Source organism: Ciconia boyciana, chromosome 5 (assembly GCF_034638445.1).
Source record: "Ciconia boyciana chromosome 5, ASM3463844v1, whole genome shotgun sequence".
NCBI classification, from domain to species: domain Eukaryota; kingdom Metazoa; phylum Chordata; class Aves; order Ciconiiformes; family Ciconiidae; genus Ciconia; species Ciconia boyciana.
In genome coordinates this window covers 61,853,265-61,871,708 of record NC_132938.1, presented here as the reverse complement: position 1 = coordinate 61,871,708, position 18,444 = coordinate 61,853,265, and the positions used below count along the sequence as shown (strand labels likewise).

Below are 18,444 nucleotides of genomic sequence, written 5' to 3'. Positions count from 1 at the left end.
CTGAGCATTACATTACTTTTCACAGTATTCTGAGGCATCTGCTTCCAGTCTTGATGGACCTAGAGTGTACAGGCAGAGACATAAAATGGCAATATCTGATTCTCTTTTTTTAATAGAGGCAGTGAGTTAGATATTAGGAAACCCAACAGCCACTGGCGTGGGGTGTTGCCATGGCTGCTACACTTCTTTTCTCTTTTCCACTTTGTGTATTGTGTCTCCCTTTCAACATATGTTTGTTGATTGTTTAAGTCAGTGAGGGTGCTAAATTCCACCAGGTGCTGAGCCCTCATTTTCTAGGGCTCTGCAATTCTACATGTCCACAGACCAAACGCCACACAGCCCGTGACAGCTTCATCTCCCACTGCCATGTCCACCAAGAACCAGTGTACTGGCACAAAAAAAGAGGCTGCCTCCTGCAGCCTCATCTTCTGATGAGGCTGTGAGCAAGTGTTAAAATGGATAGTTCAGTGAGTGAGGGAAGTGAGTGAATGGTTTTAAAACTGCCTTGTCTTCATTATTTGATCATATACTGTATTCTGACACATTTTTACTCAGTGGTTATGAAAACCATTAGATTCCTCTATTAATGAGAAAGATAATAAGTTAATCATTGATATCAATTAATGAAAAAGTGCTAACAGTTCACCCAATAACACATATAGAGAGAGCAATACTGTTAGGAGGAGAACTTGCCAGCGGATTAGTAATATGTTAGGTGGTTGTATTCAACCGTATGAATACTTACTGCGTTCTAGTTGCAGGCCAACACGGGAAGGGTACCACTGGGGACCTGTTCGAATCACAAAGCATGGCTGTTAATTTCATGGTGGAGGATCTAAATTTCTCTTTCTGTTAGTATTCTTTTTAGCTGATAGCTAAAAATGTGAGAGAAATAAAAAATCCTCTCTTTCTGTCTCAGCTATACAAGGGGAATACAAGAGAGCTAAGAGGAACACACAATACACACATTAAAGCAGAAATCCCTTCTCCCCACTTGAGTGTCAGAAGGGCCAATCTCAATGCTGAATGCTCCATCAGTGCATGAAAAATGGGCATGTGCGCATACCACTGGGAAGTATAAAGAGGACCCTGTTTATTACTATATTTGCCAAAACCCTGTACTAAATGTGTCAGTCTTGCCCCTCCCTACAAAATGGTGCTTGTCCTACAGTCTGGTCCAAAGGGGCTGGTTTTTCCCATTTAGGAATATAAAACCTTACTAGGGACATGCAGCTAGCACTAGTTCTTAATCACTGATTAATCAGGCAAATAGCGGCACAAAAAGCAGAGGCACCTGGGTAGCTAATACTGGGTTACATATGACTTTCATGATACCCACCAACTTAAGGATGTTCCCTAGAAGTAGATTTTTAAATGCTCTAGTTTAAGGTTGCTCCTAAATGCATAATAGCAGTTGGCAGTTGTTATTAGGTGCCCTTTTGTTCAAACAGGTACAGGTCTCCAGCTGCATTTGTTTCTCCCAGCTTCAGGACAAGTGGGTAAGTGCCACAGAAAGACTGCAGAAGGAATCATGGATGTTCAAACTGTTAACTTGTCCAGCTCTTTGTGGTGCCTGTTTGCAGAAGGCTGTGCCCCTACAGCTGTGCTGGCTGAATGGACAATATAAGCACTGCTCCTTTGCATCATGTAACTTAGCTTAACCCACACACACGCTTCGGTTTGCTGTTGAAGGTTTTTAGGGCTGACCTGGCACATTTTAGGGCTGACCTGGAGCAGCCTGAGGAGACCTTACACAGCCCATGGTGTGACTGAGATTTGGGGGCAGCAAAGTCTGACAGAGGAAAGCAAGGGAACAGCTGCACTGTCACCACCCCCAGGCATTTCCACCACATTTGTCTTTATTTTCTTTGACACACCTTAGGACAGTTGATAGTCTGAAAAAGATTTGCTTTGTCTTTTCAGTTCAAAGTCTGGGTGAAATTGGTCAAATATAGCCATGGTTTTCTTTAGACCCATCTTACAATTGTTAGTATTCCTGTATTTAAGATACCAGAATTCCTGTACCTTAAACAAATGCAAAAAAAATCTCCACAATGACTGTGATCAAACGTGGGGACATTTGCCCTGAGAAGCTGTGGGATCTACTTCCCTGAAGATACTCAGGCCTCAGCTGGGGAAGACCCTGAGCAATCTTATAGGACTTGAAAGTTGGCCCTGCTCTGAGCAGGGACCTGGACCAGATGAGTTCTGGAGGTTGCTTCTACCTTAACTGTATTTCGGGATGATCCAAGAGAGCGTGTTCACCGCACTGGCTGTCAGCTGGAGGGGAAGGGGAGCTGTACACAGTGTGCACTGCACTCACTGTGCAGGGGCACCCAGCACACTCTCATTTCAAAGGCATTTGGTCTGAGTTTTGTAGGCAGGAACAGGCATTAGATGAACCCATGAACCAGGGCTAATAGCAGGAGTTGAGACATCCATCAAGTAAGCTGCAAACATTTTTTTCAAGGTACCACAACAATCCATGGCTATTAAAGATAACAAAAGGAAGACAGAGAAAGAGCAGCTGTCTGACTTGTCAAGGAGGATATGATTTGCTCCAGGACAGCAGATATCAATAGTTATTTTGGAGCCTGAAATGCAATGTACTTGTGTTAAATTGGAATCTTCTCCCCAGCCCTCATATTACAGTATGTTTCAATAAAAGCCAATTTACCTGATCCTGTGGCAGTGCGCTTTTAGGTATGGCTCATAATCTTCACAAGGGCAAACAGAGGTTGTGCGTTTAGGCACGTCATCCCACATTTCCAGTCCTTTAGCCTCAGTACCATTATGTTCAAACATATTCAAAGATTTAGACAGATGGAAGTGTGCCTTTGCTGCTGCTTGTCTGCAGTGACCTTGCTATCACACCCCACTGTGTCACTCTGGTTTCCAGACCATCCTTGGAGTGCTGTGTATATTTTTGCTGGAGGGACCTGGAATTAGCTGTTGGGATGTTCCTTCCCAGCTCTCACTATTGGTGGGAGGCCATAGCTAATGTCAAGTAGAAATGCTATGCAAATGGAGTGGGGGACAAAGTCCAAACACATGTCTATTTGTAAGTAAGTTGGTTTTAGTCTGAACATGAAAGTTTCCCACTTTCAATCTTTACTGGCAGCAGACTTTAGCAAGGCTGTCCCCAAGCTGCCTGGGGTCCTGCAAAAAACAGCATTGCTTTCTGGAGAGAAGTGTGACCCCACTTTATTCCTCGGGAGGTCTCAGAGGCCTGGCTGGTCTGCTCTCCCAGCCTGATGAGGCTCATTTCAGAGAGAGGAAACCCCACACATTCCTAGGCATCAGAGATTTGCCTGCTCACCACTTGATAGCAGTCAGCCAAGGGGACCCTGGCCCCACTTGTCACCACTTACCTGCCTTCTTCCTGTGACTGAGTGTTTTCCACAGGGATCCTCCAGAGCTCTCACCGAGACAGCTCTGGATTTATATTTGGCAATGCAGGAAGCCATTCCAATCCAGCCTGGCTCTGGCAAACCCACATTCATGTCATTCCTATAGGAGAAGAGCTCTTCTTTCTTTTAATAGTGAAAAGAAGCCAAACGCAGTGACTAATTATCCCCCATATTAATTCTTGCTACTGCCTGTCAGAATAGGGGGTTGATGGCTCTCTTGGATACCTAGAGTCAGTACTATCTGGCAGATAAGCTTCCCTACCATCAGCAGGAGTTCAGAAGTGCATGTGGAGAGTGCATGCTCCCAGACAGAGTAAACAAGCACTCACTAAAGACACAGACACAGCTGCAGCTGTGTGCAGCACTCAAAGGCCTCTCTGCACTCCCACACCTGGCAAAGCTCCCCTTGCTTCCAATCTAAAGCTGGAGGGTTTCTCTTTTCCAGGGTTGGTTTTTTTAGTAGTGTTTACTTCCTTGTTTATTCTTATTAACACTTTCTGTTGGTGCCTCCTGCAGAGATTAATGTCAGTCTAAGAGTATGGGTGACTGAAGTTTATCTTGTGACTCCTGTTGCATCTAAGATCATGCATGTATTATTATTTACTTTCTGACATTGAGATGGTGCATCAGAGCCCAGCCACATGGTACTTGGTAGGTTACAGTGCCTGTCAATTCCTTGTGATCAGCAGAGCTGTTCAGCTCCCTTAAGCAGGGTTATGGTTTTGGCTATGCATTTCACACTTGGAATAATGTTATAAAAATAACATTTCAGCCCACTTATATCCCAGACCACTTTTGACTTGAAAAAGCAGATATAGGCTGACCAGAAAATAAGAATGGCCATCATGGTTCAAACCACAGGTCTATTTAGCCAATATTATATCCTCTGATATTTAGCCAATATTGTGGTTCCTCCATCACATTTCTCAGATTTCTAGCATTTGTGTAGAACAGTTTTGGTTCCTTTCTTTGCAGCGTGTTTGAACAGCTGTTGAAATGTTTTCCTGGTTTTCCATCTCCTGTTTAATTATTTCTACCCTCCTGACTTACACTCTTGAAGGATGTTTGTCTCAGACTTTAATACAATGTTCCTTCTATGTGTACAGGCTTCCTTTAGTCTGGAAGTGTAAGCAATTCATGATAAGTCTTAAGCCTTTTACTTTATTCCATCTTCTCTGTCAGGAATCTGTTCCAACTTTGTGGAAAATAATCTATACATTTATTTAAAAACACTTAAAATATTTTAATGCTATTACCTTTAAGGCATCATAATTTTTCAACACAGGATAGTATTGTCCTGGAAAGTGACTCAATGTTTACTTTTAATAACCTGTTGTAAAAAATGGACATGAGAAAAATATTTAATTTTGGACAGGTTAATTGTTGTACCTGCCAGTATTTAAAACAAAAATTAAAACATAAGTGAACTGACAGGATATATAAAACCTGACAGCCACCTTTAGTTTGGCCATGCCCAACTATGAAACCACCTATTAATACTGGATATAAAAAGGAGATGTAGTGCTATTAAACAACCATCCAAATGCTTGCTAAAATGACAGCCTCAGTGCCATGCCCAGCTGCCAATACCATTATGCAAAGATGCACAGAAAACCAAGTTCTACTGATCCTGCTGCTCACACAGTTTGTTTTTTCATGCCTTTATACTAGAATTTCAATGAATGAATCAGCTGACAATCACAGGAACTGACGACAGTTTTAAAAGCCCATATGCAGTTTTAAAAACGTCCAAAGGTACTCTCTATTCACGTTTCAAATTGACCTGAATGTGCACTCCACCACTTAAATATCACAAGAGGTTTTGAAAATTTAACAACTAAGAAATCTAAGTACTAGGTACTTTCCAATAGTTATGAAATTGAAGGGGTCAGTCTAATTTTTATTGTTTCATAAAGAACCTTCCATACAAATTCTTTAGTGGGCTGCCTGTTACAGAATCACAGAATCACAGAATCGTATAGGTTGGAAAAGACCTTTAAGATCATCAAGTCCTACTGTAAACCTAATGCTACCAAGACCGCCACTACACCATGTCCCTAAGCACCTCATCCAAACGTCTTTTAAATACCTCCAGGGGTGGTGACTCAACCACTTCCCTGGGCAGCCTGTTCCAATGCTTGATAACCCTTTCAGTGAAGTAAAATTTCCTAATATCCAGTCTAAACCTCCCCTGGCGCAACTTGAGGCCATTTCCTCTTGTCCTATCACTTGTTACCTGGGAGAAGAGACCGACCCCACCTCTCTACAACCTCCTTTCAGGGAGTTGTAGAGAGCGATAAGGTCTCCCCTGAGCCTCCTTTTCTCCAGGCTAAACAACCCCAGTTCCCTCAGCCGCTCCTCATCAGACTTGTGCTCTAGACCCTTCACCAGCTTCGTTGCCCTTCTCTGGACACGCTCCAGCACCTCAATGTCTCTCTTGTAGTGAGGGGCCCAAAACTGAACACAGTATTCGAGGTGCAGCCTCACCAGTGCTGAGTACAGGGGGACATTCACTTCCCTAGTCCTGCTGGCCACACTCTTTCTGATACAAGCCAGGATGCTATTGGCCTTCTTGGCCACCTGGGCACACTGCTGGCTCATATTCAGCTGGCTGTCAACCAACACCCCCAGGTCCTTTTCTGCCAGGCAGCTTTCCAGTCACTCCTCCCCAAGCCTGTAGCATTGCATGGGGTTGCTGTGGCCCAAGTGCAGGACCTTGCCCTTGGACTTGTTAAACCTCATACAATTGGCCTCAGCCCATCGATCCAGCCTGTCCAGGTCCCTCTGTAGAGCCTTCCTCCCCTCAAGCAGACCAACACTCCTGCCCAACTTGGTGTCATCTGCAAACTTACTGAGGGTGCACTCGATCCCTTCATCCAGATCATTGATAAAGATATTAAACAGGACTGGCCCCAAAGTTCTGTAGTAAATTACACAATCAAATGCCTATTTGTCACAAAGTATTTATGAAGTTACGCAAACGTGTATGAGAGCAAAGGTGTAACATTATGAAGACCTCTTTTGCTGGGAAATTCAGTGTATTCCTTAGAACACAGCCCTGCAAAAGCTATTCTGCTGGAGAGCGAGGAGTCTAGGAAACGCAAAATAGAGCTGACGGACACAGTTTGGAGATAATTAGCAGATCGACTTTCCATGATCAGCTAATTTAGTTATCAGTTAAATTGTTTGCTTCTCATTGTATGTCACCACCCATGCATCTCTAATAACAAATAGCCTTAATAATTACAAGCAATACCCGCTGTGATATGAATAGGATGATATGAACAACAAAATTACTATAATCAATCATTAGCAGCATGTTGTTTAAATTTGCAGAAATACAGGAAATTCTGCAGACCACTGTGGCACCAATATCCCTTATATGATCACAAAATGTTACACATTAGCTGAGAAATGTAACAGCACTTGCTCATGTGAACTTAGCACAGCTGAAATGCATTCCATCACCTTAACCAGACAGTAGTTCTGATATCTATGTAGCAATGAGAAGAGATGCTAGGAAAGATTCAGTTATTAGTATGTGTGGGGATGGTGGTTTTGTGCATAATAGATAGAGACAGACAGACACATAGATTATCTGAAAACTTGCCGAGGTCTTTACTTGACAAGTAAATGCTGAACAAATACAGTTGTTCCATGTCCGTTACTGTGCTGGTTTTGGCTGGAATAGAGTTAATTTTCTTCATAGTCGGTAGTATGGGGCTATACTTTGGATTTGTGCTGGAAACAGTGTTGATAACACAGGGATGTTTTCATTACTGCTGAGCAGGGCTTACACAGAGTCAAGGCCTTTTCTGCTCCTCATCCCACCCCACCAGCGAGTAGGCTGGGGGTGCACAAGGAGTTGGGAGGGGACACAGCCGGGACAGCTGACCCCAACTCACCAAAGGGATATTCCACACCATAGACGTCATGCTCAGCATATAAAGCTGGGGAGGAAGAAAGAAGGGGGGAATGTTCGGAGTGATGGCATTTTTCTTCCTAAGTAACCGTTATGTGTGATGGAGCCCTGCTTTCCTGGAGATGGCTGAACACCTGCCTGCCCATGGGAAGGAGTGAATGAATTCCTTGCTTTGCTTTGCTTGCATGCGCGGCTTTTGCTTTACCTGTTAAACTGTCTTTATCTCAACCTATGAGTCTTCTCACTTTTACTCTTCTGATTCTCTCCCCCATCCCACCGGGGGGGAGCGAGCAAGTGGCTCTGTGGGGCTTAGTTGCTGTCTGGGGTTAAACCCCGACAGTGACCTTAAACAGTAATGGTCATAAGTGTTGTTTCTCTTGGTTGCAGCAGGTGTGTTCAAGCGTTCTCAGGAACGCTTCTGATAAAACAGGAATAGATAGAGATATCACCGTGCTGACAGTTGCAGCCTTTGCTGGACTGAAGTTTGCATACCCTTGCTTCACTGAGCTGACAGCAGGAAAGCAGAATGCTGAAATTACTTGAACCTGTTCCTTTCTGCTTTTATTTGGAAGAAAAGGCTGTGGGATTTATTGTGCTAACATTGCACTTGAGTGATTCCTGAGCATGATGGCAATAAGCAAAGCACACCTAAGAAACCACAGCAAAACTAAGCTGGGCCACAAGACCGAGAGAGAAAGTATCTGAAGCTAGTACTTACTATGCTTGCCTGCACTGTAATAAATGACAGCCACTGAGTACTGCAATCTGAATGACCAGCCCACTTGAGGAATTGTAGCTCTCAGAAGCAAGCCTGGGGCAAGCAAGGCCCCAACACGTCTTCACATGCCCCCACTGGAAAGGCTCTCTTTGTCTGCAGATCAAAAGATGTTTTGCTGCTTTAACCCGCTAAATGCCAGCACAATCATCTGGGTCTTTTTTTTCAGGGCTAGTGCAGAAAGACCAGCTCTAGCCAGGCCCCCTCCAGGTACTGCCCAGCTCTACTGGCCTGGCACCATACTGAGCTCCTGAGCCCATCTGGTCTCGCAGGGGCCAGGCTACCAACTGCACACTGCTTCCACCTCTCGCCAAATCTTTAGGGCACAGGGCTGGCCTTGGGAAGGCACTTGTTGGATCTGGGATCATTCAGCTAGGCTGTGTTTTTCTTGTAGAAGGACCTTTGATATGGTGTATCGGAATGTTTAAAGAGTGAGAGCAAGGTCTTGAACTATATCCATGTTTTTATGGGAAAAAGCAGATCCAGTGGATTTTTAGTGGAAAGATCCACTGGATTTTTAGTGGAAAGAGCAGATCCAGTGTGTCCTGTTCAGTAAAATCTCAGCAGGGTACTGAAGTGGATGTTGTTTTTAATGGCTCCATACCCAGGGATAAATCCCTTTTCTTTGTCAGCGTTTTTCTCTGAGTATTTTCTGTGATTTGTTTAATTTCTAAGCTTTGCAGGGAAGATCTCTGGCCATGTGTTTTCCAAAGGCACCTTGACCTCTAGTTGCTATGGGGACAAAAATAACCATGTTCTTAATGACGTGTGGAATTTGAAAAAGGAGCTATTTGATCACAAACATCCATTTCTTTCTTCTGGTTTTTGTAATACATGAATGCATCTAACTAGAACCATACTGCTTGCACAGAGAGAGCAAACAGTGGGCTGGCTGCATTGATGTCTCCAGACATTGGCTAAGACCAACAGTGCTAAGGACAGGGTCTGGCCAAGGGGCAGAACAACACGCACTTCCCACAGACTACTAAGCAAGTAAGCCCCAGCCTGACAAAGCGTCTGGCTACATGCTTCCTTTTTAGCTGTCCATTTGATTGTTCCCATTGGCCTTAAATGCTTAAAATCTGTGAGCATCCATTTTTCCTACATGAAGTCATGTAACTGTCACCCTAGTACCTCCACTGAAGCTCCACAGAGCCTGATCCAGAAGGTTTTTCAGAGCATACTTAATGTCTCTATAGCAAAGAGTATTATATTGCATGCAATGCCTGCAGCCATTCCGCTTAAAAAGTGTCAGAATTTTGCTTTTCTTGCCCAGGATCTGGCAAACAGGATAGCCCTGTCCATACGTTGGTTCCTGGGAGCAGTTAATCTGCTGTGACTGTGCCCAGATGTGGAATTCCAGCCTGTGGGACTCTGCACTGCACCTTGGGTCACAAATTCACTTGATTGCATTTTCATTGAAAAAACTTATATAAATGCCTGAATTTGTTGAAGAACAGAACACTCCTCTCCCCCCACCTTTTTTTCTGTGAAAAAAAAATAATCTCAGACTTCAGCTATATTCTGATTGGGCAATAATGGACAAATTTCTTAAGAGTCAGCATAGTTGTACTTAACGAAGATCGATTGTTATTAGTGGTAAACAGAATATTATTTGTCATTTAGAGGTCAATTTATGTCACTAGCAGATTACGTTTTCAATTTTCCTTCTGAAACAGCTTGACACTGAAAACAACTGTGGATATTTAGACAAGCAAAAAGCATCAGAAACTAAAAGCAAGCAAGTATGCAACATTTAGATTTGTATTTTAATATTTTTGCTACATTGTTTCTCCTTTCCACTTCCAAAAAAACTGAGAAAAGGAAAAAGAAAAGCCAGCCCTGTGCATTTCAATTGTCCATGTAGCCTGCTGCAGAAAGTTATAATTAATTTTGATCTTTCTGTGTGGATTTGCATTTAAATTAATGTGCGTGGGCAAGGGAAGGGAAAGGGAATTAGGCTCACCTTTTATTTCATTAATAACAACCATAGAGCAGAATACAGAGAAACAAGAAAATAGATACTCTGACAAGCCTGGAGCTTGAAGCGACATTCCCATAAGGGGCTGCCCTTAACCAGGGCAAGGAGGTGAGGGGGTGCTGAATGCTTCGCGCTGCAGCAGGGCACAGCAGTTGGGCTGCAAATGCCCAGCTGCAGCAGCGTGGCACACGCTCTGCCTGGCCCGGAGCAGCGTGCCGGCAGGGCTGGACCCCTCTCGTGGGCTTCGTGCTGCCTTTACTGCCTGTGTGACACACAGTGACTGCACAGAGGCGTGCCCTGTCGCTGCGGGGTGGTGGTGGGCAGGTTGGTCAGTGAAGCTGGACTCTGTGTAATGGGTTTGGGGAGTCTTTTGACCAGGGACCCCCAGGGAGGACTGCGTCCTGTGATCCACACACTAAAATAGCACTGAGTTTGCTTCATATTTGCAGACAGTTGTGTTCTGGCTCTGAAATGCCAACCCCACTTAAAAGAGAGATGAGTAATTTATGTCGATTGAGGATCTGTATTCTGGCAGTTATCTTTGTCAGGCAGTCTCTGATTCTCTTGTCTCTACAAGTTCTGAAAGGGTAACAAAGATAATTGTTGAGGTAATTCAGGGGGATGTGAGAACTCAAGCAGGATTCTCTTCCTAAATATAAACTCTATCAGTGAAGCCTTCATACAAAGGGTGACCCAAACATGAGAAACTGTACGTTAAGGAACATACATTTGCCGAACTAAAACGTGTTTCAGGGACTAAAAATATCCTTCCTTCTCTATCTGCCTGTCCATATGCTAACATGGGATTTTTGAAAATGCAGCTTAATGTTTGGTGGTTTATTAAATCAGTTGCTGTCTATCTGAATCCTTAACTGCTCAAATACCTTTACTGGTGTGGCAGTAGCCAACCCAGCCAAGGGTTTCATAGGCAGCAAAGCAGAGCATTTAAACACAGGTAGCGGAACATCCTCATGGTCTCAGAAAACACGAGCAATAACATATGAAGGCCTGTTTTAAAATGTTTCTTTTAAAACCTTTGTTCATGTTCAGCCTGTGCCAGCTTCCGAGAGAACAAACAGTGCTGTGCCTTGCATGATATGTGATATGCTGTGTTTCAGAACACTGATAACACAGGTCATTGCCTCCTCGCTTCAGAAAGCTCTTGTTTGGATACTGCCGCAATCAGCAGGACTGCTAAGTACATTTAGGTAGCAGCTCTCCACAGAGCTGCACGAGGGGCAGAGAGGAGAGAACAGCGCGGTCACTGTTTTACCCCACGCTGCTTGCATGCTGTCTGAATGTGGTACAGCGCCGGCGCACGTTACAGCAGGGTTGGGGCCCTGCTGATTGACGTTCCAGCATCAGAAAGTACCCGGTGGTCCAACAATCACAGCTGATACAGCAAAGATGGTTCAAAAACTCATTCGTGCCTCCACCTCAGATGTACTGGGCAGAGGAGAGTTCTACCCGAGGCTCTAGATAAAATATGCTAATGAAATATAATTTTCTTTCAGTATTTGGCTGTCCAGGGGATAGCGCTCTCTCCAGCCTCTAATCTAATCAGGATGCATTCCCTTGCTAACCCCTAATAGCAATGCATTTTTTGTATCTAATGGCCATACCAATGCCATCAAAAATTAACTGAACACATTTGAACTGACATGATATCTTCCTTAGTGCAAATTAACTTCTCATAAATTCATTGGTAAATTCACCACACTGAAAATTAATCTCCACTAATAAGAGGGCTAAATTTTAGTTTCTCCATGAGCGATGAGGAAAAGGCAGCACAGATCTGCCCTGCTTTGGCAGCGGATCAGACACTAGTGTGTGAGCCAGAGGCTCAGTCATGTTCCCATGTCCTTCCCGGGAGAATTTTATTTGGGCTGGTTTAATTCCCCCATCCCACCACCTTAATTAGGTTGAGCAGAGGCTTCAGGGCCTCAGAAGCACTGCTATGAGGCTTGGGCAACTGCTCTTCCCATCTCAGCTCTATGACAAAGGACAAATAATTTTCCCTCTGCATACTGCAGTTCCCCTGCTGTGGAACAAGGCTATAGTACCTTTCCAGTGAATAGAGACGTTGTGAGGATAAACAGCAAACATGATTGATACCAGGTCACCTCCTGTGCACACTGTGAGTGATGCTCTAGCCCACACGGAGAGCACAGGACCCGCCATCCCAAGGTCTCCCAGCAGGAAATGAGCCCAGGCGGACTGTCTGCACATCAACCACGAAGCAGCCATGTAGAAAGAAGTGTAACATGCTTAAAACTGATCAGCAAACTGCTTTTCCACAGTTATATAGACATGGCCCATGACGACTTGATTATGGTGATATTGCTTGGTGAGTATGTTCATTCTCATACTTGAGGGATGATGTTTCATCCCAATCTATACAGCAAACACTTAATAGCCTTTGAACACCTCTACTGATTTCCCTTCGTAAATGCTATAGCCACAACTCATCTAGACTGCTTGTGAACTCTGAACTTGCACTATAATGGCAGAATATAAAAAAATATTGCCTTCCCGTTAGCATGTATTTAAACCAGAGCCACATGCATTGTTCAGAGCAAATAAATCACTGGCATAATCTTCTGTTTGTTCTATTTCTTTGCTATTTGGCAACAATTTTTGGAGCTGGCCTTCTTATTTGCAGGCAGAATTACCTGAAAGTTTTCAAAAATATTTTTGATGCTTTTGTTTCAGAATTCATAGTTGTTTATGGAGAAAGTGAGGTGGTATATTTCAAACCCAGAAAAAAACCCTAGTCTTGTGTTTCATGACTGGCTTACTGGTTTTTTTTCAGTCTCTGATTTTCCACGTACAGTTCTCTCTTTACTTTTTCTACCTCCAGATTTTCTTTCTAACAACATTTCTGGAATAATTTAGACTATAAACTTTCTTTTCTTTCTCTGAAGTTTTGGTAACTTCTGGTTGGCAGGCTATGAAGTTAAGTTTGCCTGCCTAAGGAGAAAATCCAGTCTCGTTAACTGATGCTAGGCATGACTTAGCTTTCTGAGCTGGAAATCTTGATTGGAAAACATGGTACCTCCTATATTCATTTTGATGGGAAATCAAAAGTATGAGCCATATTACCCAAAAACCAAGTCAAAATGTAAGTGTGCACTGAAAACAGGCTAGTGTCTAGATTGCAGCCTTAAACCCACATCCAATATATGTAATCACAACAGCAACAACAAAAGAGGTGAAGAAAAAGTTAAGACTTTCCAAGGTGTGTGCTAAATAATTAAAAAGTTTATATAAAAATGGAGCCAAGTATGAAGAGAAAACTTCCTACCCTGGTATGGCTCTCATTATTATCCATTATTGATTTTTCAGGTAGGCAGCGATGAAGTTGCAACTAGAAGTCTAAGGGCAATCAAGAGAGACTTCAGGGCCTTGGGACGACTGGTTAAGGGATCAGGAGCGCAAGTAGTGTTCCCCTCTATCCTTCCAGTTGCAGGGAATGATGAGGGAAGAAACAGGAAGGTCCAGCTGATCAATATCTGGCTCCATGACTGGTGTCACTGGCAGAATTTTGGGTTTTTTGATCATGGGCCGGTCTACATGACACAAGGCCTGCTGGTGACAGACAGGGTACACCTGTCTCAAAGAGGGAAAAGGATCTTTGCACAGGAGTTAGCAGAGCTCAATGAAAGAGCTTTAAACTAGATTTGAAGGGGGAAAGGGATAAAACCAGGCTCGCTAGAGATAAGCCTGAGAGTGGCATGCCAATATTTGAGGGACAGTGTGCTAGCGAGGTCCTTCGGTCTGCCGTCTCAGTGGAGGTAGGGGATGGAGATCCATGCGGCAGCAAAGACGAAAGGGTTATTGATGTGTTAGAAATCACAGAAGTGCCTGAGGATGGTCACGTAGGAATTAGGGCTTCTCACCTCAAAAAGGTGGCAGGATCAATAGCCCAACTGAAGTGCATCTACACCAACGTATGCAGCATGGGCAACAAACAGGAGGAGCTGGAAGTCATCGTGCAGCAGGAAATCTATGATATAGTTGTCATCACGGAAACATGGTGGGATGACTCGCACAACTGGAGTGCTGCAATGGATGGCTATAAACTCTTCAGAAGGGACAGGGAAGGAAGGAGAGGCAGTGGGGTAGCCCTGTATGTTAGGGAGTGTCTTGATTGTTTACAGCTTAATGATGGTGACAACAGGGTTGAGTGTTTATGGGTAAGAATCAGCAGGAAGGCCAACAAGGCAGATATCATGGTGGGAGTCTGTTATAGACCACCCAACCAGGATGAAGAGGCAGACAAAATATTCTATAAGCAGCTGGGAGAAGTGTCACAATCACTAGCCCTTGTTCTCATGGGGGACTTCAACTTACCAGATGTCTGCTGGAAATACAATACAGCGGAGAGGAAACAGTTTACAAGGTTCCTGCAGTGTGTGGCAGATAACTTCCTGACACAGCTGGTGAGTGAGCCAACTAGGGAAGGCACCCCGCTGGACCTCTTGTTTGTGAACAGAGAAGGACTTGTGGGTGATGTGATGGTTGGAGGCCATCTTGGGCGTAGCAATCACAAAATGATAGTGGTTTTGATTCCTGGAGAAGTAAGGAGGGGGGTCAGCAGAACTGCTACCTTGGACTTCTGTAGGGCAGACTTTGGCCTGTTTAGGAGCCTGCTTGACAGAGTCCCCTGGGGGGCAGTTCTGAAAGGCAAAGGAGTCCAGGAAGGTTGGACATTTTTCAAGAAGGAAATCTTAAAGGTGCAGGAGCAGGCCATCCCCATGTGCTGAAAGATGAGCTGGCAGGGAAGAAGACCAGCCTGGCTGAATAGAGAGCTTTGGCTGGAACTCAGGAAAAAAAGGAGAGTTTATGACCTTTGGAAGAAGGGGCAGGCCACTCCGGAGGACTACAAAGATGTCGTGAGGTTATGCAGGGAGAAAATTAGAAGGGCCAAAGCCCAACTAGTACTTAATCTGGCTACTGTTGTAAAAGACAATAAAAAAGGTTTCTAAAATACATTAGCAACAAAAGGAGGGCTAAGGAGAATCTGCATCCTTCATTGGATGTGGGGGGAAACATAGTGACAAAGGATGAGGAAAACGCTGAGGTACTTAATGCGTTCTTTGCCTCAGTCTTTAATAGTAAGACCAGTTGTTCTCCAGGTACCCAGCCCCCTGAGCTGGAAGACAGGGACGGGGAGCAGAATGGAGCTCCATAATCCAGGGGGAAATGGTTAGTGACCTGCTACACCACTTAGACACACACACGTCTATGGGGCCAGATGGGATCCACCCAAGGGTACTGAGGGAGCTGGCAGAAGTGCTCACCAAGCCACTTTCCATCATTTATCAGCAGTCCTGGCTAACCAGGGAGGTCCCAGTAGGCTGGATCTTAGCAAATATGAAACCCATCTACAAGAAGGGCCGGAAGGAGGACCTGGGGAACTACAGGCCTGTCAGCCTGACCTCGGTGCCGGAGAAGGTTATGGAGCAGATCATCTTGAGTGCCATCGCACGGGACGTACAGGATAACCAGGTGATCAGGCCCAGTCAGCAGGGGTTTATGAAAGGTAGGTCCTGCTTGGCTAACGTGATGTCCTTCCATGACAAGGTGACCCACTTAGTGGATGAGGGAAAGGCTGTGGATGTTGTCTATCTAGACTTCAGTAAAGCCTTTGACACTGTTTCCCACAGCATTCTCCTGGAGAAACTGTCTGCTTATGGCTTGGACGGGCATATGCTTCACTGGGCAAAAAACTGGTTGGATCGCCGGACCCAAAGAGTTGTGGTGAATGGCATTAAATCCAGTTGGTGACTGGTCATAAGTGGTGTTCCCCAGGGCTCTGTGTTGGGGCCAGTCCTGTTTAATATCTTTATCAATGATCTAGACAAGGGGATCAAGTGCGCCCTCAGTAAGTTTGCAGATGACACCAAGTTGGGCAGGAGTGTTGGTCTGCTTGAGGGGAGGAAGGCTCTACAGAGGGATCTGGACAGGCTGGATCGATGGGCTGAGGCCAGTTGTATGAAATTCAACAAGGCTAAGTGCTGGGTCCTGCACTTGGGCCACAGCAACCCCGTGCAATGCTACAGGCTTGGGGAAGAGTGGCTGGAAAGCTGCCTGGCAGAAAAGGACCTGGGGGTGTTGGTTGACAGCCAGCTGAATATGAGCCAGCAGTGTGCCCAGGTGGCCAAGAAAGTCAATGGCATCCTGGCTTGTATCAAAAATAGCGTGGCCAGCAGGACTAGGGAAGTGATTGTCCCCCTGTACTCGGCACTGGTGAGGCCACACCTCGAATACTGTGTTCGGTTTTGGGCCCCTCACTACAAGAGAGACATTGAGGTGCTGGAGCGTGTCCAGAGAAGGGCAACGAAGCTGGGGAAGGGTCTAGAGCACAAGTCTTATGAGGATCGGCTGAGGGAACTGGGGTTGTTCAGCCTGGAGAAGTGGAGGCTGAGGGGAGACCTTATCGCTCTCTACAACTACCTGAAAGGAGGTTGTAGAGAGGTGGGGGTCGGTCACTTCTCCAAGTAACAAGCCATAGGAGAAGAGGAAATGGCCTCAAGTTGCGCCAGGGGAGGTTTAGATTGGATATTAGGAAAAATTTCTTCACTGAAAGGGTTATCAAGCATTGGAACAGGCTGCCCAGGGAAGTGGTTGAGTCACCACCCCTGGAGGTATTTAAAAGACGTGTAGACATGACACTTAGGGACATGGTTTAGTGGTGGACTTGGCAGTGCTAGTTTAACAGTTGGAATCGATCGTCTTAAAGGTCTTTTCCAACCTACATGATTCTATGATTCTACATACAGAAACACACACCTTTCCCCTGGGCTCAAATGCCTGTACCTTTATGTGGTAAATCTTGTTCGGATCATATAGGAAATGTGGCTATACTTTGTCACATTCAAAGCTCACCTCATATCAAGGCATCTAGCCAGTACTGAATCCAGTGCGTTTGGACTCACACAGCTACTCGGTTTGAAATGGAAAGTTTATGACAGATCTTCAAAACGTCAAGAACGGTGTCATTTTCTTAGGGATCAGAAATGTTCCATCAACAAAGGTGCTGCCACAGAGTCATTTCAGTGTAAATTAAGACAGTCCTTGGCAATGGTCAAACTAAACGACGTGTTGTCAAGCATTCTATGTGGGAATACAGCAACCACTGCTCTTACCTAATGGATACCAGGGTTATCTCCAGGAAAAACTGGATTGCTCTCCTAAAGATGAGCATATTCCAGAGAAGTCCCCATCCATTCTTAGCTAGATGCTAAGCTTTCCACACTTTCAGAGGCCCCATCTATTTGTGTATGTGTTTGCTCATTTTCAAATGTTCAAAAAAGAGATGAAAATAATTTGAAAAGGAAGGTAGTAAGTGAAACACCACATAGCCTCGGAGACTGGCTTCTCTTTCCAGTCTTTTGAGGGATCCAGAGGTGCCTGTGCCTCTGTTTCCCCAGATATGAGATGAGGTGTTTGGGTCCTTCATTGAAACTTTGGAGGCTAATTCGTGTGGATAGGAATTAGTTTCAGTCTAATGTCGGTTGGTAGAGCATGGTTGGGGGACTGGAAATAACTGAATGCAAGACTGGAATACAGAGGTAGATGCGCAAAGGCGCCTAACATCCATTAGTAGCAATGAGAGCCAGAGAGTGGGGAAGGCCAGCCTACCTTTTACATCAGCACAGCTTGTGAATGAGCTGCACATCCAGTATAATTCGCACATTGATTATTTCAATGGTGAATCATTTCCAACAGCAAATATATTCAATACCATTGCAATCTGGGGACAATTTCGAAAGAGGCAGAACTCCCTTCTACTACATTATTTTTATTGTGAATAATTTGTTCAGCTTCTTGTCTTTGATATATCACTTTCATTAACTTGAAACAGTGGCAAATATCAAATTTAGTTTGAAAGATTTCTTATGGTTGTTCTTAGAGTTGCTTTGCCCCATGCCCAAACAGGAAAATAAATAAATAAACAGGCTACAATATGAGAGAGAGAGTGAGCATGTAAACACATGCAAAACAAGTCACCGTCACAGGGTGACTTGCTTCACATTCAGGTCTGAACAGCCTCCCTTGCTCTTGTCCTGCGCACCTGACCCTACCCCCAGAATTGCAGCTACTTGTTATGTCACACCTCTTCTTGGCCCTGTGGAAGCCAGGGGCTGCAGAAGCACAGCCAGGGAAGCCATGAGGCAGAGACGACCTGGGGGAAAATCTGAACTTAGCAGCTGAAGCTGCTGCCTTTTCTCTAACTTGTCTAGCAGAGGTGACACCATAGGCCTTGCCATTATTTTTCTTATGGTGTCCCAGAGTTTTCCAAGAAGGAGGTAGGTTCTTCTCATTCTGGCATGGGAGATTCACTTCCTCT

The 18,444-nt window shown here is 44.6% G+C and overlaps 1 protein-coding gene across 1 annotated transcript in view; it reads right to left on the bottom strand.

Annotated features, from left to right (window-relative positions):
* TECRL (trans-2,3-enoyl-CoA reductase like) overlaps positions 1-18,444 on the bottom strand; it is a 69,536-nt gene that overhangs the window by 26,892 nt on the left and 24,200 nt on the right. Inside the window, exon 3 of the mRNA XM_072862493.1 lies at positions 746-790. Within this exon, the coding sequence (XP_072718594.1) occupies positions 746-790 (45 nt within the window). The remainder of the gene's footprint in view (positions 1-745; positions 791-18,444) is intronic.